The sequence below is a fragment of the Danio rerio genome, chromosome 2 (genome assembly GCF_049306965.1).
Source record: "Danio rerio strain Tuebingen ecotype United States chromosome 2, GRCz12tu, whole genome shotgun sequence".
In the NCBI taxonomy this organism is placed as follows: domain Eukaryota; kingdom Metazoa; phylum Chordata; class Actinopteri; order Cypriniformes; family Danionidae; genus Danio; species Danio rerio.
In genome coordinates this window covers 46,242,861-46,270,668 of record NC_133177.1, presented here as the reverse complement: position 1 = coordinate 46,270,668, position 27,808 = coordinate 46,242,861, and the positions used below count along the sequence as shown (strand labels likewise).

At 34.4% G+C, this 27,808-nt stretch overlaps 1 protein-coding gene across 4 annotated transcripts; it reads left to right on the top strand.

Moving 5' to 3' along the window:
• Positions 1-27,046, top strand: dnaaf11 (dynein axonemal assembly factor 11). 4 transcript variants are annotated; one of them, XR_012386722.1, is made up of 14 exons: positions 1-129; positions 200-267; positions 412-579; positions 666-743; positions 3,450-3,622; positions 4,329-4,483; positions 6,445-6,624; positions 7,573-7,647; positions 10,038-10,100; positions 10,233-10,302; positions 10,603-10,698; positions 12,229-12,311; positions 25,357-26,250; positions 26,642-27,046. XR_012386722.1 is itself a non-coding variant. In NM_001002311.1 (14 exon segments), coding segments are annotated over 12 exon segments (1,323 nt in total). In that variant the 5' UTR covers positions 87-129; positions 200-257; the 3' UTR covers positions 25,529-25,539; positions 25,578-25,892.
• The last annotated feature ends 762 nt before the right edge of the window (positions 27,047-27,808 follow it).

The following is a 27,808-nucleotide window of genomic DNA, read 5'->3' as shown; positions in this document are numbered from 1 at the left end:
GGGCGGGATTGCTACTTGAATGTAAACCGAACAACCACAATAAAACTTGCCTCTTTCCTTCATTAAAAGCGGTTAAAGTTGTTTTACAGATAGTTGCCAGGAATACATGACATTGGATGCGATTTTAAGGTAATTCCTGATGAAATTTATTCTAAGTGAATATTTCTTGTGTTTATTGCACCGCTGAAATTTTCAACAGGAGCGTCTGAAGTGAGTCTGTTTCTGTAGCAACGTCTAACAAACTAGACCAGCAAGTCATGGTCCGCAGTAAGTGCTTCATGTATTTTAAACATTATTTGCTTTAAGCTAAATGTTATTTTACAACATTGATCGTATTTTCCTCACCCGTAAACATTTGACCTTTCGCGGTTAAGCTGTTTGTAAACGAATCGCCCCTCTTCCTCCGTTCAGTCAGTGAGGATCTGATCCGCCGCAGAGCAGAGCACAATAACGGAGAGATCTTCTCCCTTGAGGAGCTTTCCCTTCATCAGCAGGACATCCAGAGAATCGAGCACATCCACAAGTGGTGCAGAGACCTCAAAATCCTTTATTTACAAAACAACCTCATCCCTAAAATAGGTAAATACTGGACAGTGGTATTGTGGTATTGCAGCAACTCAAACGCATGGCTGTTTATGTAAACTCTTGTAACTTTGTTTTTGCAGAAAATGTCGGCAGGCTAAAGAAGCTGGAATATTTAAATCTGGCACTGAACAACATTGAGGTCATTGAGAATTTGGAAGGTGACTTCATACAGTGTGTGTGTGTGTGTGTGTAACTGGGTCAAAAATAGATTGGTTTCTGCATCAAATTAAATGTAAAAAAAATAAATTAAATGCAAGTGTATGCTTTAGTGCTTTAAATGCAAAAACAAAATATCATAATATGGGTGAAATGATCCTCCAATCATTATTTAGCATAACAGATTTATTTATAAAAAAATGAAACTATATATATATATATATATATATATATATATATATATATATATATATATATATATATATATATATATATATATATATATAATAGGGATGCTCCGATCAGGATTTTTGCAGCCGATACCAAGTCATGGTGATCGGTCGATATCGATTCTGATGCTTCAAGCTTTATATTGCACATTAAGTAAAATACTTAAGTGGAGCTCTCTCCTTACCTAAGTGAATAAATGAAGGATGCTGCATGTAATCCCTTAAACATGTCTCTTATAACCATTTAGAGTGGACAGGTCATGGTCACACGCACCTTAATACAGTAAATAATAGAGAAAACAGATTTTAAAAATTGGTAAGAAAAACAATTAACAATGCGGAATAAGAAACATTGGAAATTATGGAAGAAGAACTCAACATGTCTCAATGATGAAAAAGTTTGGAGCACATATTTGATGCATAAGAAGTTAAAATGTAAACCTGTAAATACTTATTTGTTTATTGCAGTAAGTATATTACAGAAAGGTATATTTTTAAATATTCAAGTAAAAATTTTTTTTAATGTTTTTTATTTGCATAAAACATTTAGCCAGGTTTTAGTAAACTTGCAACATTGTTAACAACACAGAACTTTCAGTTTTTATATATGTAAAAAGGCCTGAACACATGCACAGCCATTCCAATATTTTTCTCTCCAACTAGCACGTCTGGTTCCTCTGTGTGTAAACTCCTAAACAAGTCCTGCGATCAGTTCATAGATTGGAGAGTACCGATCGAGTCATAAAATTTGATTATCTTTAGTCGATCGATCGGAGAATCCCTTATATATATATATATATATATATATATATATATATATATATATATATATATATATATATATATATATATATATATATATATATATCTCAGTATATATGCTACGTAAAAAAAATATATATTGCCGTTAATCTAATCTCAAAGTTAGGTTGGGAGCTGGGTCTACTCTACTGAAGCTATGATGACATTCACCTTGATATTTTATCTTAGATGTGTACCTAACCGGTGAGCCGTCAGACAAAAAAAATGCCCTTCTGAATCAAATCAGCTGGATGCCTGACTATTTAACTGCAGTTCGGCAGTTTCACTTTAACTCATGATCGTTTCATTCATGCCGTCGTGACAAACTGAAGTATTAGACGCACATACAGTAAGGAGTAAGCAATGGTGAGATTGTCATGGAATTTAATAACGCACGACAAATGGAAAGAAAAACATGTCAGCATTCTACGATGTGTGTGTATTTGTGAGTGTGTGCGTGTGTTAAGCAGGTCGCACACCAGAAGTGGCGTGCGCAGCGCCATGCATTTTAGAATTGTAAACAAAGGTTTCTATCAGGATACACACACTGGCCCGGCAAGTCGGCGGCTGTCGGCGGCGCCCAGCCACGGCTCAGGATGCAGTTCATTTTTCAACCGCGCCACAGAGCGCCATCTGATTAGTTTCATGTTAAATATCATTCGAATGTGCGCGTCTGGTGTGTAATACTTCAAACTGTCATGTGCGCGCCGTGTCGTGGCGCCGAGCGGCGCTTCTGGTGTGCGACCTGCTTTACTGACCTTACTGTTTGTGTGGATCTTGTCGGATAATATGGCGACATACCTACATGGCGGTAATAGTTTAATTGCGGTGTTTACTTCAATAATGCCACTAATATCTGCATACTCCACGTCCTAATTCCATTTCTGTTTGGTTCAGTTGTGACTTTAGTCAGATTAAGGTAATCAATAATCGCTGTTTCAAGCTTATGTAGGCCTACAGTTCAACATTCATGTTTAACTGAATAAACAGTTAGTAAACACAAGTACATCTTATTGAACATCATTTATTTTCATCACTAATTATCATAGTAGAACAGTTTCTCAAACAGTTTGTGATGCATTTTGGAAACAGGAGATGAGCCCCTGGTCTAATGCGCCACCTAGCTTGACAAACCCGTTCTCAAAGACTTATTATTTGGGTAGCACGCATATTCTGAATGCCTTTGGCAGAATTCAAATGACACATTTTAATCTAGATTAATCTAGTTTATTTCCAAGATTAATCTAGATAAAAAAAATAATGCCTACCTATAAAATATTTTAATATATATAGTAGAATAGAATGTTTTGGAATTTTTTGTTTGTTGCTTATGTTGTTATGATGTAAGAGATGTTAAAAGATGTGTAAAATCAGTGTTAATTTAGATTATTGAGTTATTAATCTCTTCATTAACATTTAGAATTTTGATATTTTTTATTTTCACTTAATAAGTAAAGTCTTAGCAATTTTGTTGTGATTTTTCATTTGAGTTTACATACCTTTATACCTAATATACCAACACACAATTTGGTTTTGTTACATTTTTATATAATTTTAAATATTAACAAAATCTTTTTTAAATGTTTTGCTTGAAAAGTGTGATGTGAAAGTCTATGTTTATTTATTTTTTACAATGACTGTAATTACAAACTCTAATATACGTTTGGTTGTGCGTAGGTTGCGAGAGCTTACAGAAACTAGACCTGACAGTGAATTTTGTGGGTAGGCTGAGCAGTGTGGAGACGCTGAAGCACAACCTTCATCTCAAAGAGCTCTATCTGGTGGGAAACCCCTGTGCTGAATACCACGGGTACAGACAGTATGTGGTGGCAACAGTGCCTCAACTACAGGTACAGCACTGATACACACACTCACTGAAGAGACACATTTAAGACCTGTTTATACCAAGAATAATAATTATAAAGATAACCATGATGATAACTACATTAGCATCCTCACCACACGTGGTATGTTTATTTATTATAAGCACTCTCTTCAGTTTTGTCATCTACTAGTTTAAATACTCACTTTTTTACCAGGATTTATTCTAACTGCATGTCAATGTTTTCATAGTTCATCAGCTGGAAAATAAATGTAGTTTGTTTTTCTGTTTATAATTTGTGGGCCGACACAGTGGCTCAGTGGTTAGCATTGTCGCCTGACAGCAAGTAGGTCACTGGTTTGAGCCCCGGCTGGGCCAGTTTGTGTGAAGTTTGCATGTTCTCCCCGTATTGGCGTGGGTTTCTTCCAGGTGCTCTGGTTTCCCCCAGACATGTGGTATAGGTGAATTAAATAAACTAAATTGGCCATAGTGAGTGCGTGTGTATGGATATTTCCCAGTACTGGGTTGCAGCTGGAAGGGCATCAGCTGTGGCGACCCCTGATGAATAAAGGCACCAAGCCAAAGGAAAATGAATGAATGAATGAATGTTTATAATTTGGCATAGTATGGATGATTTCTAAAGCTGTAATTTAATTGTTAGTGTTATAGGTATCATCCTTGATGTTTACTGTAGGTTTGCCCTATTTATGAATGATGCTTTTTGTTGTTTGCAGTCGTTGGATGGGAAAGAAATTAGCCGAGCTGAGCGTATCCAGGCCCTGCAGGAACTGGATGCAGTGAGGACACGTGTCTTACAGCAGGAAACAGAGTATTTAGAGGAAAGAGAGAAGCAGAAGAGCAATGCGAATGAGCATCCTGAAATAAACCAGTGAGTGTCTAAAGATAACTACAGTTTAGATGACTGTTTGTTTGGATAGGTGCACTAAAATATCATTTGGGCTGCATAAAGTGAATTTATAAGACAGAGAATTTTGGGCAAATTGAAATCACTATAATGATTTCTGCAGTTTCAATCAAATTTATTCAACTTCCAAAGACTGAGATTAGCTAAACTAACCACACATTTACAGTTATTCATTTAGTGGACGCTTTTAACCTAAGACTTACAAATGAGGATAAAAGAAGCACCTCGAATCACATAGAGGAGCAATATATTGATGCCATGACAAGTTTAAGATACACAGTCTAAGTTAGTTTATCAATTTTTATATACATTCATATGAATATACACACATAATTATGTACATATAAATGTACACTTAAACACATGCAAACAGAAAGGAAAGAGTATACTGTAGGTGCGTCCCCAAATCGCATACTTATGCACTGTTCGACGCCATTTTGTAGAATAAATAGACTAAGTAGTGCATTATAGTTGGCCCCGATAATTGCTGCTTGCAGCTATATTTTATTTTGGATTGTGAAAGCAAAATTATCCTCCCAAAGAGATTATGCCGCCTCCTGATATACTCATGGCAGGGATTATTTGGTAGTTTGGTCATTTATTTTACTAATTTGGTAACTGTCAAATGTCCTCAGGGAAATTGTTTGAATTTCAGCTTAGTAAAAAACCTATTAGTGTTCCATTTGGCACGACACTACATACATATAGTATACTGTAGGCTTGTCACGATACTGGAAATCGATACCAATTGGTTCTGAAATTTTAAAAACGTCCATTTCCCGTGAACATTTAAGCGATGTTGAGCACGTTCTTGAACACCGCTGATTTGCTAGTCAACAGAAATGACTGATTGGTCCTAAAAGTCATCTGGTTACCAAACTTTCTGAGTGTAACTACTGATACAGTGACACTGGAGCGCTTTACAGCTGCGATTTATCGCTTGTCAGTTTATAGACAAACCAGCTGATTGAGGTGACTTTGAAACGCTCCAGTGTCCCTATATATGCGGTTACACCCAGTAAACAGTGATTGATACCGAATTCCAGTATCGTAAAAACCCTAGTATGCTGTTAAGTCTGTAAGTGTACAGTGTATAGTGTGCCATTTGGGATGCGTATAATGACTTATGACTTCTACAGGTGGTTAGTCAAGCCCACTCATTTGCATGAAATACACTCAAAATTGTACAAAGTTTTTCAGAAAAATGGAGTGTTTATAAGGTGTCTGGTGCACATGGAGAGGAAAGTAATGTGTTTCCTACAGATGGTTTGTCAAGCCCACAAATGCTTGAAGTACCCTCAAAATTGCAGAATTTCCAGAAACATGTTTAAAACTAGAGACAACATAGGCTTTTTATACTGATTTGTCATTATGGATGGGCAGTATTTATGATACATGTATTTCAAATACGGATTTCAAATACAAAAATACTATTTTGTAATTTGTATATGATAGGGTGGATGTACTTTAGTGTCTTGTATTTTTGTAGTTTCCAATTACTGTAAAATACTTTGCAAGAAGTTTACTATTGGGTTACAATTCCAACTCACTAACCATTAGGCCACAACTTCCCCTATAGGTGAACAAAGTGGCAGAGAAAAGCTGTTGCTGTCAAACATTGTTTACTTAGTCAGCTTAATGGTGAAGGGATTGATCTAATGGACCTATAGATGGAGAGTTTGCAAATAAATTTTTTGGTCCCTTTAAAAAGTATTTTGCAGTATTTAAAAAAAGTAGTTTATTTTGATAAACTTAAAGTTAATGTATTTGTTATTTTACTTTAAAATACATTTCAATGTATTTTTGCCCATCCCTGTTTGTCATAAAGGAAACAGCTGAATTTCATTTTAGAGTATTTTCAGAGAACTTGTACCTGTGTTTTGGATGAACAAGTGAAGTTTATCTGCAGTAATGATTTCACACAGATCGCTCTCTGAGAGCCAAAATGGAACCCAACAGTATCCAGAATCAAGCTCCAAGACTCACACAGAGGCAGAGGACGAGGAGAGGGAATTCTGGGAGAAGCCGTGCCCATTCACACCAGAGTCCAGACTAGAGGCCCATCGCCATCTGGAGGAGAAGAGGAGAGCCAATGAGAAAGAGAAGTTTGTGCAAAATTGTAATGTTATCTGCAGTTTGCAATCTGTATTTAACCCTCTAAGACTGAACCAATCCACAAATGATGGAAGATTCAGACTTTCTTTTTGTTTTGTTTCTTTAATAGTTCGATGACATATTTTTGTCCCTAGTACTGTTCTACACTATAAAAAAGAGAGTAAACTTATTGCCTTATATTTATTATTACAAACTATGTGTGTAATTATAAAAGTTTAGTCAAGTCAATGGGTTCACTGCCTTTTTAAAGTAAAATCAACTTGTGGCTTTTAAGGCAACTGGTAAATTAACGAATCAGGGTTTTACAGTGTAGGGATTGTTACTAGTGCCGAAAAAAGAAATCATTACCAAATGAATAACTTTATGGATTCTTCATCTAAAGCCCATGTTGGCAACATGGACTCAAGTTTGAACTTGAGGATTTTTTTGACTTTACAGAAGGACAGTTAGCCAGATAATACAGGGAGTACTTCCTGAACATTATACCAACATAAAATACAAAAAAAAGAAGAAAAAAAAAGAAAAATTATTGGTATAATCTTGAAATTTATTTTTAAAGTCACAAACATTGACATTAAATAGTAAGTGCAATCCCTCTTTTTTACAAACAATCTATGAAATATTGGCAAACAAATCAATACGTATGTGTCTGGAGTGAAGTGATGCCATGCTGCTTTTTTAGTGTAGTGGATTTTCTTTTCAAATTACAACATGCCAAAGCTTACTGCCATTTAATTGGATGACAAACTTCCACTCACATGGACTGCAGCCTTTAAATTAGATGAAATGCTCAGAAACCACAAAAAAAAAAAAAAACTTGAGCTAACATGTGATGTCCATTGTAATGGACACAGGGTCCCTCCGAAGGGGTTAAGATTAAACTTTTGAATGTTTGTTAAACACCTTGACCGACAGCAATTAATTTTGTGTTTTTACAGAGAGAAGCCAAAAACCAAAACTCCAAGAACACTGATCACTCCAGACGGACGTGTGCTGAATGTCAACGAGCCTAAGTAGTACACACATAAAACTTCATGCACAGACAAAACCTTTCTGTAGCCATACATTTGATTGTGAGCCTTTTTAGTCTGGTTTACTTAGCGGATTATTCTGGCCATGTACTGACACTTTCACACAGTGCTTGCTTACATATGGGCAGTTTAGTTTAAATCAGGATGCGGTTATGTGCAGCCCACACTTCACATCATAGATTCCTGACAGCTTTCCACATTCATGAATAAATGATGTGTCGGATGCAAAACTCATAATGAATCCAATATAAAATGTCAAAAAGTTATGTGAAATACGAGATTAAGAATCAGTTCTAGGAGACAAAAGTCTAGTTATGTGAGCCCGGGGCTTGTAGGTTGTAAAAGCACAGGTGAAAACAGGAGTCTATTTATAGTGAGAAACTGGAAATACACAAGGGATATGGTATAGATCATAAATCTATATCAGCAACGCCCCAGTCCAGCTATAGATATGAATGAGGTCACACACTAACTCAAACATAAGGAAACCCACAGGATATTATATAACACCATTTTTTTGTGTAGTTCACAGTTTAGGCTTTTTATACTTACGGTTCAATGAAAAAAAGAATGTTGAAATATACATTAAGAAACAAAATATATCTTCTTAAAAAAAGAGACATAAACAGAAGCGCAAATTGGATAGAATTTTTTGTTTACATTTCACAACAATTTTGTTTATATCTCGCAACAATTCTGACTTTTTTTTCGCTCAGAAATCTTCTACATCTCAGAGTTCTAACCTTTTAAATTTGTTTGCACCTCACAATTTAGATTTTTGGTAAGATTTAGATTTTACATTTAATTTGTTTCATCTTTATTTCTAAAGCGCTTTTACAATGTAGATTGTGTCAAAGCAGCTTAACAAAGAAGCTCTAGCAAACGAAAACTACTTCAGTCCAGTTTTCAGAGTTGAAGTTCAGTTTAGTTCAGTGCAGTGGAATATGATTGTCACTGCTGAAGGCCAAAACACTGAAGAGAAAATCCAACAATGCGCAGCTCCGCAAATCCCAAACTAAGCAAACTAGTGGCGAGGAACAAACTTCACCAATTGACAAGTGAAGGATTATAAGAATTATGAGTTCACAGCACACAGTTCTGAATTATTTCTAAAAAATGTGTTTACACCTAACAATCTTGAATTATTTTTATAAGTTTATATCACACAATTCTAACATTTTGTCTAAGAAATTTGAGTTTACATCTTACATTTAGTTTTTTATAAGATTTATGAGTTTACTTTATTCAGTTCTGAATTGTTCCTAAGAAATTTGAGTTTACATCTTACAATTTTGACTTTTTTTATGAGAGTTATGAGTTTACCACACACAGGTCTAAAATATTTTGAAGAAATTTGAGTTGACACCTCAAAGTTTGGATTTTTAAAATAAGATTTATGAATTAACATCACACATTAGGGTATTTTTATTGAAGAAATTTGAGTTTGCATCCTACAATTTAGATTTTTCATATGAATTATGAGTTTACATCAGTTTTTTTAAAGAAATTTGAGTTTACGTTTCATAACTTTTACAATCTTTTTTATGAGATGTTTAAGTTTACATCACACAGTTTTAAAATATGTCTAAGAAATTTTGAGTTGAAATCTCATAATTCTGACTTTTTATAAGAATTATGAATTTACATCACACAGTTATGATTTTTTCTAAAAAATTTGAGTTTATATATCACAATTCTGAATTCTTTAAAAGAATTATGAGTTTATTTCACTCAGTTCTGAATGTTTCTAAGAATTTTCAGTTTACATCTCACATTTTTGACATTCTTTTCCTAAGAATTATGAGTTTACATCGCACAGTTCTGACTTTTTTATAAGAATTATGAATTTACATCACACAGTAGTGCATTTTTCTTAGAAATTTAAGCTAATTTATCACAATTCTGAATTCTTTCTAAGAATTATGACTTTACATCACACAGTTCTGAATATTTTCTAAGAAATTTCAGTTTACATCTCACAATTTTGACATTTTTTATAAGAATTATGACTTTGTATCACACAGTTCAGTTTACATCTTAATTTTCCTTTTTTATAATAATTATGAGGTTACATCAGACAGTTCTGAATTGTTTCTAAGAAATCTGAGTTTAAATCTCACAATTCAGGTTTTATTATAAGAATTATGAGGTTACATCACACAGTTCTGAATTTGTTCTTTGAAATTTAAGTTTTTCTTTTCTCAGACTTGAAATGAGACGTGAAAGGTCAAAGTCACAGGATATTGTGTCAGAATTGCATCTGTAGAGGCTAATTTATAATTACAAGTTTATTTACTACAATTAAAAAATATAAAAACACCTAAACAACTAGCACAAGTTTGAAAATATATATTTTTCCTGATCACATCAAGGTTGGACTTTAGTCTTTCTGAAGATGAAAACAACTGCCTGCTTCTGGATTTAAATGTTTACAGGTACACACTCACCACAAAACAATCCAACCATGACTCAGCAGTTCTACTTCTTTCTTTGAGTGCATTTCTCTGTCATTTAGTAACTCTCTCCTAACAGCATTGGCTCTCACATCGCTCTCTTCTGTGCTGTAGGCATATGGACTCTTCGCTGCTGGATGTGGATGTTCAGCCAATGTATGTGAGAGTGACCGTCAAAGGAAAGGTAGGCTATCCATCTCTCCTCTCCCTCTCTCTCTCTCTCTCTTTTTCCATCCTTCTCTCTCTCACTCTTCGTCTCATCTGATGAGTTTGACCTTTAAAGCTGATTACCCGGCGGTAAATCTACACTCTTTATTCTACCTCATTTCCTCACAAATCTGCCGCAGACCAGCACACCTCACATGTGTGCGCATCTCAGTATTGATGGATATGAGTTTATGACTAGTGATACTGTAGATCACTTTTACAGTGGCAAGTGCTTGAAACCTCGCATTAATAAAAGCGTGTGTATGTGTGTGTTGAGGTGTTCCAGTTAGTTTTGCCTGCAGAAGTGAAACCTGACAGCAGCTCAGCACAGAGATCCCAAACCACCGGCCACCTGCTCCTCATCCTGCCTCTGGTACACTTCACTACACCTCAAACACAGCTCCAGAAACTCTTAGATTATGTCTTTCAACATCATTTCAATTCAAAGGTTACAGTTTATTCCCACAGTGACCACACATTTATCATTAAAAAAATCATTCATCAATAATCCCAGAACTGCCATAATATTGTTAACAGTTATGAAATGCTTGTTGAAAGTAGACTTGCTTCATCTGAATCTATTTTATTCAGCATTTTCTTATTTGATTTATTTAAATTGACCATTTTTTATTGCATTAAGATTTTATGATGCGATGTTAATGATAAGGAAATGCGTGTATTTAAAATTTACCATCATGCTGTCAGACCATTAAGATACAATAAAGAATTAAAATAATAAAAAAATAATAAATAATAAAAAATTTAGTGAAAAATTATGCAAAATGTAAGATATATTTTTAATTCTATATTATAGAATTACAGGTTATTTAAGTAATATTAGGCGGTTCATTCCAATGTGGCAACCCCTGAAAAATCAGGGACTAAGCCGAAGGAAAATTAATAAATGAGGAAATAATATTAAAAATGCAAAAAAAACTAATCTATGAAAAAGAAATTGTTTATTCCTTTACTGGCAATTTTCAGCAGTCATCACACTAGTTTTCAGTGTCACACAATACTTGATAAATCAGTATCTTGATTTGAAGCTAATATATTTGTCTATTCTGGAAAATGTTGTCTGTACTGACAACTGTTGGGCTGCTAAATATTTGTGTAAATATTCATTTTTATGGATTTATTGATGGACAAAAAATCCTCTGCTCATGGACATCGACTACTCACTTGAACAATTTATCTACTTCACAGTTGAAACTGTGTAAAACTAGACTTTGTCTGCAGACCTATATATATATATATATATATATATATATATATATATATATATATATATATATATATATTCCCCCTGAATTATTCGCACCCCTGTTTAATTTTTTCTCCAATTTCAGTTTAACAGAGAGAAGATTTTTCAACACATTTCTAAACATTATAGTTTTAAAAACGCATTCCTAATAACTGATTTATTTTATCTTTGCCATGATGACAGTAAATAATATTTGACTAGATATTTTCAAGACACTTCTATACAGCTTAAAGTGACATTTAAAGGCTTAACTACGTTAATTAGGTTAACTAGGCAGGTTAGGGTAATTAGGCAAGTTATTGTATAATGATGGTTTGTTCTGTAGACAATTGAAAAAAAATAGCTTAAAGGGGCTAATAATTTTGTCCTTAAAATGGTGTTTAAAAAATTAATAACTGCTTTTATTCTAGACAAAATATAAAACATAAGACTTTCTCCAGAAGAAAAAATATTATCAGACATACTGTAAATGTCCTTGCTCTGTTAAACATAATTTGGGAAATATTTAAAAAAGAAAAAAATCAAAGAGGGGCTAATAATTCAGACTTCAACTGAGTATATATAAATAATATATAATAGAAAATAATAAATATATATTATATAATAAATATATATATATTTTTTTTTTCGTTTTTTAAGGCAAATGAAGATGTAAAACCAAAGAAACGCTCCATAAGGCCGACCAGTGTTACCAGTAACCAGAATAACAAGAAGGACACCAGGTAAACTCTGCTGCAGTACGGTCTATGTGAATGACTGCTCATACAAAATATAAAATAAGCTTTGTCATCTTCGTAACAAGAAATTTGTCTTGGAATTTGTTATTGCATTTGCATTAGTTTTTATTTTAATACTATTTAAAAATTTGCTTTACATTCATTTTATCAATAGTTTTGTGAACTTTAGTTTTTATTTTGCAAATACATTTCTAGTTTCTTTTTATTAAATGTTTAGTTTTAGTTTTAATACAACACCTCTATTGTTAACCAGAGCAAAGCTTATTTAAAATAAGATTGCATGTCCACCAAAACATTTTTTTGTCAAGCTGAGCGTTTGTTTTCTGTTGTTGTCAATGGTTGTGTTGTGCTTTTTGAGTGCCTACAGCATAGTGAGGCATTGAGTCTGTGTTTTATAGTCAGTGCTTAGAGTTTACCGTTTTTTCAGCCATTGCAAATTGAGTGTCACTTTTGAGCTGTCCAATCACAGTGGAGGACGGGCGGGGCAATAGTAACTTGGCAGTGGGAATACCCTCATAGCAGCCAACTGAAAACAACACTGTGCTTCAAAAATGTGAGCGTTGTAAGATCAGTGCTCGCGTTTCTGCAGCGTAAAAACGTTTCATTGGACACACAGCCTAAAATTATTGTTTGAGTCCAAAACCATACAAATGGTCATAATGTACATGGATATGTAGTAAACATGCCTAGTTTTTACTTTTATAAAAAGCAGAAAATATAGAACGGATTTCATGTTTATGAGCATTTTTTGTATGTAATTATGTGCTTGTTTGTCTGTTAAAGCGCAGCTACAGGTATTTTTTTAAACAGTCACAGATCACATTTTTCCACTACAATGTGAGTTCTTATGAATTCTGAAATTTTTATTTATTTTTTTGCTTATTTTTATTTTATAACAGTTTTTTTTTTTTCAGTGACTCTTGTTAGTTTTGTTTTAGTTTTTTGTTTGTTGTGAATTTTTTTAGTGGGTCACACTTTATTTTGATGGTCCATATGTTGAATTTAGTTACATTGCATCCAGATGCCAGCTACTTCTCATTAGATTAAAAGTATACTGTTAGGTTGGGGTTAGGGTTAGGCTTAGTGTAAGTTGACATGCATTTACAAAGTTTCTTATAGTCAGTTAAATGTATGTTGAAGGAGCAGTATCAACAGATATTAAACAGACAGTCTACTAATACTCACCATCAAAATAAAGTGTTACCTTTTATTGTATTTCAGTTTACAAAAAGGTGTTTTGGCTAATAGTTTTAGTTTGTCTTATTTTTAATTTTCGTTTACTAAAATAACCTTGGATTCAAGGTCTATTTACATCGACAACACTTCGGACCCATGAACAATAAACATACCAATACATAACACTACAAAAAAAAATTATACCCTATGTATTATTAATGTAATTTTAATTTGTTATTTACTATTTTATAAATATGTATATAACTATAAAGGATTCTCACCAAAAATTATGAACATCTTCCATATTTACATGCAGTGGGTCAGCTAAAATGTTGTGTGCTTCCTTAAGAATCGACTGTTAACTCAATAACTCATATTACTAAGAACTGATATTCTGTTTTTTGTGTAGTCTGCAATTTTTCCAAGGCATGCAGGCTCAGACTTTGATAAAACTGCCAGGTTACCAAACCATACCATAATTCCATATCTAATTATCCTTTCAATAACCAACTGACAAAATAAATGGGTAATTTTCTGGTCCACTCCATAAATCCTATACCTGCACTGGAAATACAATGCTGTGCACACAAACAAATCATGCCAATATATCTTTTTTTTTACTCTAGATCACGTACAATAAATATAAACTTGGTCCATGTATGTTTTTATGTATTTTTTTTATTATTTATTTATTTTTACAATATAACAACCATCACAATTGACAAAAGAATATTCAGCATTAATTAGCATCTGAGCATACAAATATAAAAACATGCATATCAACTTATACAGGTTATGTTACTAGAATATAACTGGAATCAGATTACAGCGTCAGAGTGATAACAATAGGTATTATGTAGGCACAGGTCAAAGGGTTCATAAAAATATTTCAGGTTTCTAAAAATATGCATGTTTTGTTTTTTGAGCTAAATGTTAAATATTCCAAATGCAGGGTCTCATTTATATTTTTAAATAATTCAAAAGCTGGAGGGAGTTTGTATTTCCAATTTAACAGAATACGTTTCCTAGATACAAAAGAAATTAGACCTAGAAAAATATATATTAAAGGTGTCTTGTGATATTTCTTTCCCAGGACCATCACAGAAAACTCATGTATAAATCCCAAAACTCTTTTAGTTTTTTACAGTTCCATAAAAAATGCATAATGGTAACCTAATGTTTATTACATTGGCAGTGATGGGGAGGTTACTTTGGAAATGTAATAGATTACAGATTACAAATTACCCATTAAAAAGGTAATAAGTATTGTACCTTTTCAATTACTTTATAAAAGTAAAGTAGCTGATTACATCTGATTACTTTTTGATTATTTTTTAAGTTTCTAATGGATAATCATTTTCAAGCATCCACGCGCTGTTTACTGTTAGAATTTCAAAATCTTTCATCACTTGAAATAAGTTTATATTAATTTAATTTTAAACTGTAGCCACCAGAAAACCAGACCTTTATAACCTTTATAATTAAAGTTTACTGTTGTTACAAAATCAAAATTTTAGTTAGTTGTGCAGGGCAATTTTTGTGGCACTTGCAATAAAAATACAATAAAAAAAAGAATTTTTGCCATTTTAATTTTTAAATCAAAGCAACTTAAATCCAAGTCAATCATATCTTAGAGATCAATAAACCTGTCAATGAAACATACTGTATGAGGCATGATTGTTCAGTTCAGTTATTTACTGTAAATAATATGCTGTACAAAACAGAAACAAGTTAGTATATAACAGCAGAAACAAAAAATCCAATAAAACCAAGTGTTACACATTTAAAATACTATAGTCATTTGTATTTAAGGGAAATATTTAGGAACAAGCATTATATTGTATTTATATTTACAACTCTTCATTAATGAATTACACTACATAATGTAATAACATTAGTAACTATCATGAACGAATAGTAATTATCATAGTATACTTTAGCCATATATATATATATATATATATATATATATATATATATATATATATATATATATATATATATATATAGTAGACCTCCTCTCCCTCAGTCATCTTTCCATCAAGGAAATTTCTCATGTTAGCCTAATTGGTTGGTGACGTTACCGACCAGAGCAAGAGGTGGCAGTAACGCACTAAAAGTTTGTTGTTGACCACCGAAAAACAGAAAGTAGAAATCAAAATTCTCGCCATTATAAGGATTTACTTTCATTGGCTAGACACTGGCCTCAAAGCTCTGTGAATGTCGATGGCATCACTTATTGATCTGCGATCGGTAAATGTAGCTTGTGTTGGCGCTACTGCGCTACTTGACTAATAAAATAGCTTTGCTGAAAAGCTTTTTGGTTTATAAAGTAGCAACGCTACCGCCATGCTACTGAGAAATGCTAAGCTAGTAGCGTCACTACTTGAAGTGTCACTACTTGCAGCTCTCAGACTGGTTGTAGCAGCCTAGTGCTTTCAGTGGCAGAGAGGATTAACGTAACTGGTAGACGTGGTGCGCCGCAATTAAATCGGAAAACCAATTAAAAGCATCAGAAAAGCACCGCTTTAATAAATGTCCTTAGTAGAGAGCATTGTGCATATCAAAAACAGGCAAAGCAACAGATTAATATTATTCAACATATTTAGATGTAACCCCATTTGTAATCTTTAACATTTTTATAAGCAACTGTAATTTAATTACACATTTTTTCTCAGTAACTGTAACGAATTACTGTTACGTTTATATTGTGATTAAATTACGTAATGGTGTTACATGTAACTAGTTACTCCCCAACACTGTACATCGGTTACATAAAGGCGATGCAACAGGATATCCATGTATGTTTTTAATTGCGTTTCATCATTCTTGAAACAAAAAAATGTTGTATAACACCTACTAAAGAAAAATCTGCCATTCATATTTCATAAGGCTGAGAAGCATGGTGACAGTATTTTAATTTCTGCATGAACTCGATGAAGAATCGAAGTTGTGTCCTTGAGCAAAACACTCAAGCGCAGGTCACAGCAAGGTCGCCGAGCTTGTTATTAGGCAAGTGGCTTTAAAGCTAAGTTTGCTAAAAGACTCAATTGCGATTTATACACACATGCAAGCTTATAGCTGATCTCTCTTTGTAGACCTTTCTTTAGCTTTCCCTCTGCAGTTCACAGAAGGAGGTCTTGCGCGGTCACTTTCACCCTGAACAATATCCCTTGTGTGTGTAAACGCACGTCTAATGGGTCTTAATGCATGTTTGCATTAACCCCCGTGACTGCAGAATTAGCTGGTTGACTTTAAGGTTTTGTTCCATCGTTCGATCGTGTGTGTCCTTGATTCGGTTTACCAGCACAGTAAGTGAACATCAGAGTCGGCCATTAAAGACCTCATAAAAATGCAAACAAGATGCAAATAATCCAGTTACTGCCATGCTGCTGGCAAACACACATTCTTCTGCTGTGACTCGGTCCTGATGGATGACATCATCTGAACCTGATTACTTCTGACCTCCTAACACACTTTGAGGTCAGATGCTCTCGCTGTCACACACACACACACACACACACACACACACACACACACACACACACACACACACACACACACACACACACACACACAAACACGCATGCTTGTGTTATTATTTACTGTGGCCCTCAGGTCAAACACACACACACACACACACACACACACACACACACACATACAAGTGCACCTGTGTTTGTGTACCTGTCCCTAAGGAAATCAAAGCACTTTCCGTAAATCATCTGTATGTGTGTGTGCATGTGTGTGTGCGTGTGTGCGTGTGCGTGTGTGTGTGTGTGTGTGTGTGTGTGTGTGTGTGTGTGTGTGTGTGTGTGTGTGTGTGTGTGTGTGTGTGTGTGTGTGTGTGTGATAATGTACCCGCTCTGGCACTGATTGGCTCGGAAAGTAAACCATAATTGCACACTATCAGTAATTCAGAGTCCAATCAGGTTTCAGCTGCAGCACTAATTACATTTTTAGTGATTCATTTCTAAAGGATGAGAGAGAGATGGAAGCGGAGATAAAAAAGGAGGAACTGTAATACTGTACTATAAATAATACACTGTTTTTTTTTTTTTTGTAGGAGGTGTGTACAATATTGACAAAGAAAATCATTTTTTTGTAATTGTTATTTAATAAGATTTTCATTTATTAATTTTTCCTTCAGCTTTTTCCGTTATTTATCAAGGGTTCCCACAGCGGAATGAACCGTCAACTATTCCAGCATATGCTTCACGCAGCGGAAGCCCTTTCAAGTGCAACCTAGTATTGGGAAACACCCATACACTCTTACATTCACACACACACTCAAATCCAGTTCCTGGAGGGCCGCAGCTCTGCACAGTTTAGTTCCAACTCTGCTTCAACACACTTACCTATAGGCTCAAACAAGCCTGAAGGACTTAATTAGTTTGATCAGGTGTGTTTAATTATGGTTAAAGCTAAACTGTGCAGAGCTGCAGCCCTCCAGGAACTGGATTTGACACCTGTGCACTACGACCAATTTAGTTTATTTAATCCCAGCTGGGACTCAAACCAGCAACCTTGCTGTGAGGTGACATTCCTAACCACTAAGCCACTGTGCCGCCTAAATTAAATTTTGTAAAGTGAATTCTTTGGCTGAATGACTTATTTAATTATTCATTCAATTGATTCAAACAAAATACTGATTTACAGACAAACCAAGTTACTGTCTTTGAATCAGTGGCACACTTGATTCATTCAAAAACAGATTCGTCCATTCATTCTTTTTCTTTTCGGCTTCGGTCTCTTTATTAATCTGGGGTTGCCACAGCAGAATGAACCTCCAACTTATCCAGCATATGCTTTTTTACGCATTGGATACCCTTCCAGCCGCATATGCTATGGTCAATTTAGCTTACCCAATTCACCTATAGTGCATGTCTTTGGAATACCCACGTGAACACGGGGAGAACATGCAACAAAGGGTGAACATGCAACGCAGGGAGAATATGCAAACTCCACACAGAAATGCCAACTGACCCAGCTGTGGCAGGAACCACCAACCATCTTGCTGTGAGGCGATTGTGCTACCCACTACGCCACCGTAATGCCCAAAACAGATTCATTCAGGAACAATACACCATAGTGTTGTCAGAGATGCGCACATTTTTTTGCAACTTTGTTTCGAATCATTTTCATTGAGGAAACAATAAAAAACACACACAGGGGGGAAGTTTATTGCTTTCATAACTTGAAACAACTGAAAACAATCTGCAGACTCTCAAAAGACACAACCAAATAAAATTACAAGCAATTTACTGTGAAAAAAATAGCCAAGCGTTTCGGTCAAAGCTTGACTATGGTCATTGCCAAGCTAATAGTGTTATAACTGGGAACCGTATTTATTTTAAAGATTCCTTCGGCTCAGTCTCTGATTTATCAAAGGTCACCACAGCGGATTGAACCACCAATTCAAGCCCTTCCAGCTGCAACCCAGTACCGGAAACATCCCTACACTCTGACTTGCACACACATACACTACAGACATTTTAGTTTATTTAATTCACAAAATCAGATTTTGTAGAGTAAATTCTTTGGCTGAGCGACTCATTTGATCATTCATTCAAATGATTTTTACAAAATTCTGTTTCATTTACAAACAAACCAAGTTAGTGCCTTTGAATCAGTGGAACGCTTGATTCATTCATAAACAGATCTGAAATAATACACCACAGGGTTACTACATATGCACAATTTTTTGCAACTTTTTTCAAATCATTTTGATTGAGGAAACAATAAAACACACACACACAAACAGCTGAAAACATTCTGCTCACTCTCAAAAGACACAATCAGACGAAATTTACTGGAAAAAAAAAATAGGCAAGTGTTTTGGTCATAGCTTGACCATTGTCAATGCCAAGGTAACAGTGTTAGAACTGGGAGCCATCTTTATTTAAAGCCTGCGTAAATTTAAAACTCATTAATTTTCCTTCAGCTTAGTCTCGGATTAAGTCTTAGTCTTCTTGCTGTGACAAGAAGTGCTACACAGTGCTAACAATTGAGCCACTGCGCTACCCTGAAATCAAGATTGGCAATGTTTATTTTTCTAGCAAACATTATTACTCTAAAGGTGGATAACTAATCTGTGCAAGTTAATTCACTGAAAACAACTGTTTGTTTCGGTAATCTTAAATGACTGTTTACTATGAGGGAATAATGCAAAGAGAAAATAAATGTATAGTGTATAAATTAAACACTGTAACAATCTTTTGCTAGAATCACCACATCTTCTTGAACAAGTTAATATCGAAATATCCAAAAATAGCACTAAGTTTATGGTCAGCATTAACAAAATGTCAGGCCACAGGAGAATAAATGGTCATCCTTCGTTGACACATGCCTTCAGCTGTCGATTGGATTTGCCAATATATTGCAGATCTCATGGGCATAAAATAAGATAAATGCTAATGTATTGTAAACTACATGGGCATGAAATAACTTGAATTATACTGGGTTATTCTATCTGATTAGCTCAAAAACTAAATACTAAATAATTGCACCCTATCAGCTGTCCAATCAGGGTTCAGCTGACGCAGTAATTGCATATATGGTGATTGATTCTCATGAGATAGAAACGCAATCGGAGAATAAAAGTGACTAATAATAAAATGTGTGTTATTATTATTATGTTGTAGGAGGAGTGTGTAATATAGACAAAACAATATATAGCTTGATATTTTTTGGGAGTGTTGACAAGGATTAATAACTTAAATTTTGCTAAGTGTATTTTTGTGCTTTCAGCTTGGCAGGTTTGGGTCTCGTCACTGTCATTGGCCTTTTATCAAACTCTAGTTTTTGACATACTTGAAAATATTTCACACCCCTATTGTGTAGATTCAGTCAAAAATAGTCAGAAATCCTCCCAACAAACAGTCCTGCTGTGTATTGAAGTCTTTCAGTTTGAGTCTACAAGATGCCAGGCTTGATTTATCTGCTATATCTTGATGGGATTTGTGTTTCTTTGCAAGAAGCAGAAAGCTTTTCTGTTGGTAAGAGCTGCAGTACAACATGATGTTGTCATGCTGGACAGCAGGAGTGGATTAATGGACATTTATTAGCTCACCTCGCTGCTTCCTAAGCAATGGCTGAACATCGTTTCTGTTAGCTTTTTTTTAACCTTCTAAATCCATAATGATCCACTAAATTAGTTCATTATTTTTAGCTGAGTACAGTTAGACGTTTGGGATTACGGGACATATGCTCTGTCAAGTAATTTCCACTGTCCACTGCAATCTTCAGAGGCCACGTATTTAATAATTACAAAAACTATTACTAAACGATATATATATATATATATATATATATATATATATATATATATATATATATATATATATATATATATATATATATATATATATATATATATATATATCAGTTAAAGTCAGAATTATTAGCCCTCCTTAGAGCAAGGAAATTTTCAAAATATTGTTTATTTGGGAAGGTATTCAGACAACTAAATATTTGGCTAAAAAGGAGAAACTGCTGCTTAAATTTAAGGGGAAACACATTTATCATTTGGGTAAGATTAGCAAATGAATATATTCTATTTATTCCACAGAAAGAGCTTTTTTGGTCATAAATTTAGATGATAAATTTAGACGCTGTGTTCTAAGGAAAAATTATGCAATAATAACCTCTAAACTAGTTGACTATTGTTTTATTTTTTATTGCTTTTTTAGTATGTCATCTGTAACACTCTGCCATGTATTTCTTCTTAAATAATCAATTAATTTACAATCAAATCAATATTTCATACCCTCTTTATTAATTTATTCGGCACTCTCATAAATAAAGGTACAAAATCGTGTCACTGGGGCATATCTTTATTTAGGTACATTTTTGTTCCTAAAATGTATATATTAGCAGCATGTTGGTGCAGTGGGTAGCACAATTGCCTCACAGCAGGATGATCACTGAACCCTAGCTGGGTCAGTTGGCAATTCTGTATGGAGTTAGCAAGTTCTCCCATGTTCTCTTTGGGCACAAAATTGTACCCTAAATGGACTAATGTTCACCTGTATGGTACAAAAGTGTACCACCCCAATGGCAGATGTAGTACCTTTATTTCTGAGAGTGTGAGGACAAAATATTTGCACTGGGGTCCTGGTCACATTCTGCATGCTACATTTTGTGATAATGAACAGCTGACTGTAAAATACCCATATATTATTATTAATTTGTCCAAGCCTAGAACTAGAACATTTAATCAAAAAGTAAGTGGGTCAAATGTAGGATCTGAGCTTGTGGCAAAAATTATGCCAAAATGAACAAAAGTGTCTCAAAATCAAGATAAAGTGAAAAAAAAGATAATTGACTGAATGACAGAACATTCATTGCATTACAGTCTGTTCAAGATGCATCAGATTTCCTTTAATTCTTTTTTTTTTTTTGCAGTAATGAACCTTATAATTAATCATGTTTCTGAGTTTATGAATGCAATAGCCAAAGCATTGTGATTAGTCACTGATGAAAAACAGGTTTTGTTGAGGGATTTTTGGTTTGACTGAATTCTTTGTGTTAATTTTTAGAAACAATAAAGTATATAATGAAAGTAGTAGACTAATTACAAATAAAAAAGGCACATTTCAAGGCATTTCATGGGACCATTAAAGTCCATGGAAATTCAACATTTACAATGTTTATTTTGCTAGGTCACATTATTATTTAATCTGTGCAGGTTAATTCACTTGAAAAAAACATTTGTTTTTAAATTTTAAATCAAAATCTGACCATTTGATCTGCATTTGGAGTGACTGTCCTTCTCTGTTAATGTCAGTTTGATGTCTTCAGCCACAATATTCTTAACCACGCCCCTCTTACCATTTGCTAAGAGGGAATAATGCACAAAAAGAAAGCCCCGCCCCCTACTCAATACTCTATTTTCATCAACACACTGAAATAAAAGCCTCAGCAAGTTCTAATTTACGCAGACTTTAAGGAGAGTTTTCTTGCAATAATTGGCAAAAATATTAGCAGCCCTGCCCTGAGTTCCTTTTTTGAAAATATCAGATACAGTTTTAAACAGTTTGTTGTAATTGATAACAATTTATATGGTCACACTTTACAATAAGGTTCATTAGTTAATACAATAAGGTTCATTAGTTAATGTTACTTAATGCATTTACTAACATGAACAAACAATGAACAATACATTTACCTACAGTATTTGTTCATGTTAGTTAACATTAGTTAATGAAAATACAGTTGTTCATTGCGAGTTCGTTAACTCACGGTGCATTAACTAATGTTAACAAGCATGAGTTTGGATGTTAATAATGCATTAGTAAATGTTCAATTATGATTAATAAATGCTGAACAAGTGTTGTTCATGATTAGTTCATGTTAGAAAATGCATTACCTAATGAACCTTATTGTAAAGTGTTACCATTTATATTAAGTGGTTAATTGTAAGTATTTGACATAAAAGAAAACAGAAATACAATTAATGAAGTGATTATATATTACAAGTGGTTTTGACTGGAATAATTTATTTTCTTCTTTTAGATCCATTAAGACATTTAGGGCTCTATTTTAACAATCTAGGCGCAAAGTCTAAAGCTCATGGTGCAAAAGAATTAAGGGTGTGTTCGAATCCACTTTTGCTATTTTAAGGATGGAAAATACATTCTGCGTCCTGGCACATGGCCTAATGGTTGTGCTTATTCTCTTAATGAGTTATGGGTGTTTTTTGAGCATAACGTGCATTAAACCAATCAGAGTCTCATCGCCCATTCCCTTTAAGTGTCAGGTGTGTCACGCCATGGCACATTTGCTGTTTACATGGCGGACTTTGTAAGTGGAAAAACTGAACGCTTGACTAGAGAGAAAACAGCTAAATAGACCATCTGCAGCAAGGATAAAGAACGAGCCTCCTTCATTCGGCTGCTTTACTTTTTCTTTAAGTAAGAAAACGGTGTTGTACACACTCCACTGAAGACATCCATTAGCCTACATATTTAATTTCGTTTAAGCACAAAGACTTGTTTCAAATACACAAATAAATGAACAATAATAACAAAGTGTGGTCAAAAATATAAATATGTTTATCCAAACACACGTCCTATACCCATATGCTGACGCATACCAAAACCCAACAGGTGGAAAAATCTAAAGTTGTTTTTATTAAAACAAATATAAATATGCATATAATAAATAATACTGATAATAATAATAACATACTAATGCAAATTGTCATAAATAAACTGAAAAAAAGCAACAATATGAAGAAGGCATGGAGGCAGTGGTTTTTATATGTATGTAGAAAATTATAATTTTTTAAACTTTTTAATCCTTTTCATATTTAAAGATATTTGTGTATTGCTGTACATTCTGTGTGTATAAAGTAAAGTGTACGTGTTTTGGACCTGCATATGCGCATAACTAACGCAGACTTTAGACCAGCTTTTTAGTTGGTCAATGGCGCAATCTATTTCAGTTCCTCAAAATAGCAACGCAACAATGCGCCTCAATACACCTCCTTTTTAGACCAGCATAGAGTCCACAAAAAGGTGCAAATGGATTTTCTATTTAAACAATGTTGCGCAAACTGTGAAAATTTGAGTTTTGCTGGTCTGAAAATAACAACACAACACACCAAACACGTCTTGCTCCTTATTGCTCTGTGTGTATGATAGGGCCCATTGTCTTTTCAGGACTAATTTATTTTCTTTTTTGGAAACCCCTTTTTGGTTAAATGTTTAAAGTACAAACATATAAATTGTTTGTACTTTTGGACTATATGTTTTTGTTTGCTTAAGCTATAGATTGTTGGAGGTGGTTCAGGTGAAGTTTGCTTGTATGTTTTGTTTAGCCGTCTGTTTGTTTAGATTTGTTGTACTATGTTTTGATTTATGTACTAATGCCCCGTTTAGACTGCATGATTTTCAAAGTAGTTGCATCACAATTGTTTACACGCTGCATGACTATCTAGGGTAGCGTTTCGTCGCTGCTGTGTTTACAGGGGGTTTCACATTGTATGACTTTACAATAGGGGAATCGCTGACAACTACTTCTCATAACCAAACATACGCGAGAAGTTACATGGTACAACGTGAGGTAACATAGTATATTTAATGTAAAAGAAGCCTTTGGTGTGTTATAAAATGTATTTATTTTGCTCACCTCGGTTTTTGAAGGGAATTAGCAACTTCTCCTCTACTTTTTTCTTTTCGAGCCGGTTGTGGTCTTGTTCAGATGACACGTCAAACAGACATGGATGCTCCTGCCACATTTCCACTAGTCTTTCCTCCATTTCTTGGGTCTAAATAGACTGAAAAGAAGCCTTCAACCTCCCGCTGACTTGCAGATAGCCATTCTAGTGGATGCTGCTTCTCTCATTTGCTGTAGGTAATCGCTGATGTTATTTTGAATCAGAACTCATTTCACACGGCATGATGTTGAATCGCAGACAACTCCAGATGTTTAGCATGCCAAATATCTCTTGGGTGTTGGCGACACCCAATAATAGTTCACTTACTCACATGACATGCACTATTTTGCCTGTGATTTCAGGCATTTATCTGCGATTTCTCAAAACCTGTCGCTGAGTCAAAATAATGGCTAAAATCATGTAGTCTGAACTCGGCATTAGGAACACCCTCAAAAAGGGGCTATCCCATTTTATAAATTCAAATTCATAAAAAAAATTCCTTATGAAAGAGCACACTTTTTTTTTTTTGAGTGTGTATTTGTGATTAATGTGTTTTAGCATAGAGCAGGTGGTGGAAATGGAGTTTGATTTCACAGGGATTGTGCTGACTGAACAGTTTGACAAGAGTCATTGGCTAATAAATTCTTAAAATGCAACAAAACGGCAATCTCACTCCGATCCGTCTCTTCGCAGGGCAGCGCCGAGGCGTGAATTATTGGAGGTGGATCCTGGTTTGGCTGGGAGTCTGGCCAACATTGTTCCCAAAGGACAGGAGTCTTCCCACAATCCCCAGCGCTGTGGCTTGGAGGAAAGGCCTGTGTCGAAGGACTTTGTGGACGATCCAGAAGTGCCTCCACTTGTGTGAGCGAAACACACAGAGAAAGAGAGAGAGAGAGAGAGAGAGAGAGAGAGAGAGAGAGAGAGAGAGAGAGAGAGAGAGAGAATATGCTTGATATGACACAGCAAGAGAGCATAAGCATAATCACACTCTCTGCTGAGCTTGTGGAAGTGTGTGTGTGTGCGCAATGAAATAATGCAAGATATATTTAGCTGTCTTGGTTAGACGTATAGTTGAGCTGATGAGTAATTGAAAGGCTCATTAAAGCTGGCTGATGAATATTTCACCGCTGTAGATCCTTCACTTTCAATGTTCTCTGTCACACACACAGACATTCATTTATTGATAAACAGTCATGTCTGTTTGTTTTAATGGTTTAATGTCAGATGTTGGCGTTAAACTAAAATGTTAATATTGTAATCAGTGAAGCTTTTTGGAATGGAAATGCCAGTTTTGTGTTTTGTTTCTGACAGATTTCCTTTTATTTTTGATGTGCTCTATGAATAAACACCAAAACCATGATAAAACACAAATAAATGACATACATTTTTATTTCTTTTAACTGGCTAAGAAAAAAAAACCTCATGTTAATTTTTTATCATTTTAACCTAAGGTATTAAAATAATTTCAACTAAATAAATAAATAAAAAACAACATTTTCAGCCATATTTGAATATTTTAAAACTTATTATGGTGGCACGGTTGCACAGCTGGTAGCGATGTCACCTCACAGCAAGAAGGAAGCCTCAGCTGGGTCAGTTGGCATTTCTGTGTGGAGTTTGCAATGTTCTCCCCATGTTAGTGTGGGTTTTCTCTCGGTTTCCCCTATAAGTCCAAAGACATGTGCTATAGGTGAAATGGGTAAGCTAAATTGTCTGTATGTGTGTAGTACATAGGAGTATATGGGTGTTTCCCAGTGACGGGTTGTGGCTGGAAAGGCATCTGCTGCGTAAAACATATGCTGGATAAGTTGGCGGTTCATTACATTGTGGTGACCCCAGATTAATAAAGAGACTAAGCCGAAAAGAAAATAAATGAATGACAATTCACCTATAGTACATGTCTTTGGACTGTGGGGGAAACCGGTGCATTTAGAGAAAACCCACATCAACACGGGGAGAACATGCAAACTCCAGACAGAAACGCCAACTGACCAGCCGGTACTCGAACCAGGCACCTTCCTGCTGTGAGGTGACAGTGCTAACCATTGAGCCAGCGTTAATAAATTATAAAAAAAAATATTATTATTAGAGCAGTGTGATTAGTCACTGATGAAAGCATCTTTACTTGCATTTAATATGCTTTTTATGTACATGAAATCACTTCTTTCTTTTTTTTACTTTTTTTATGGGAACACCACAATGGGACATATTTGTTGCATTTATTTGATCTTTGATCTACAGGCATAAAAAAAAAAAACTCCTAAAACTAATAAAAATGACAAAAGATCAAAATTAAAAAATATTTAATTCAAATTAAAGTGAAAAAGTACAATTTAAAATATTAACAAAAACTATAGCAGTAAAGTACTAGTAATACTAAAATATACTATCAGAAAAGAACCTATAAAAAAACTAATAAAAATGACAAAACCACAAAATTACAAAATATTTTATTATAATTAAAGTAAATTCTTTTAGCAAAAAAATGAACAAAAACTAAATCAGTAATGCTAAAATATTACAGCACTATCAGAAAATATCTTATGAAAATATTGTGTGAATCATGCTGATTATTGCTGTTTATTACATTTGTTATATATTCTAATTTTGAGGCAGTTTTTGATGTTTCTAACCTTCAACCTATGCATTTAAATATTCATTTCTTTTCAACTACAAATAGTCATAGAAACAGTAGAACTATGAGTAAAATGCTTTCTCTTTTTTAAAACCGGTCCTGCAAAGTGAACTTTTCTACCAATGTATTTCCATCTGAAAATAAACTGCTGGCGAGGATTGTACTGTGGCTTGTAATCTTTTAAAATAGAGCTTCAACAACTCTACTGTGAACAAGCTCACATTAGCCCCTTTCACACATACAGACTTTTCCAAAAAATTAACGGCAATTTTCCGGAAAGGTCTGTATGTGTGAAGGGGCCCTTTTTGATAATACCGGTAAATTCGTTATGGCAATTTCCCGGAAAGAGTTGTAACGTTACCGGTAATTTGCCAGAATGCTGCGCTTTGAGAACGCAGAAGGAAGATTGCTGGAAAGAGCACGGTCACTCTTAGAACACGCTGACATGAGGCGTGTACTCCAGCCAATCAGAACATTCAGACACATTCACATCCGCGCTGTTTATGAAGA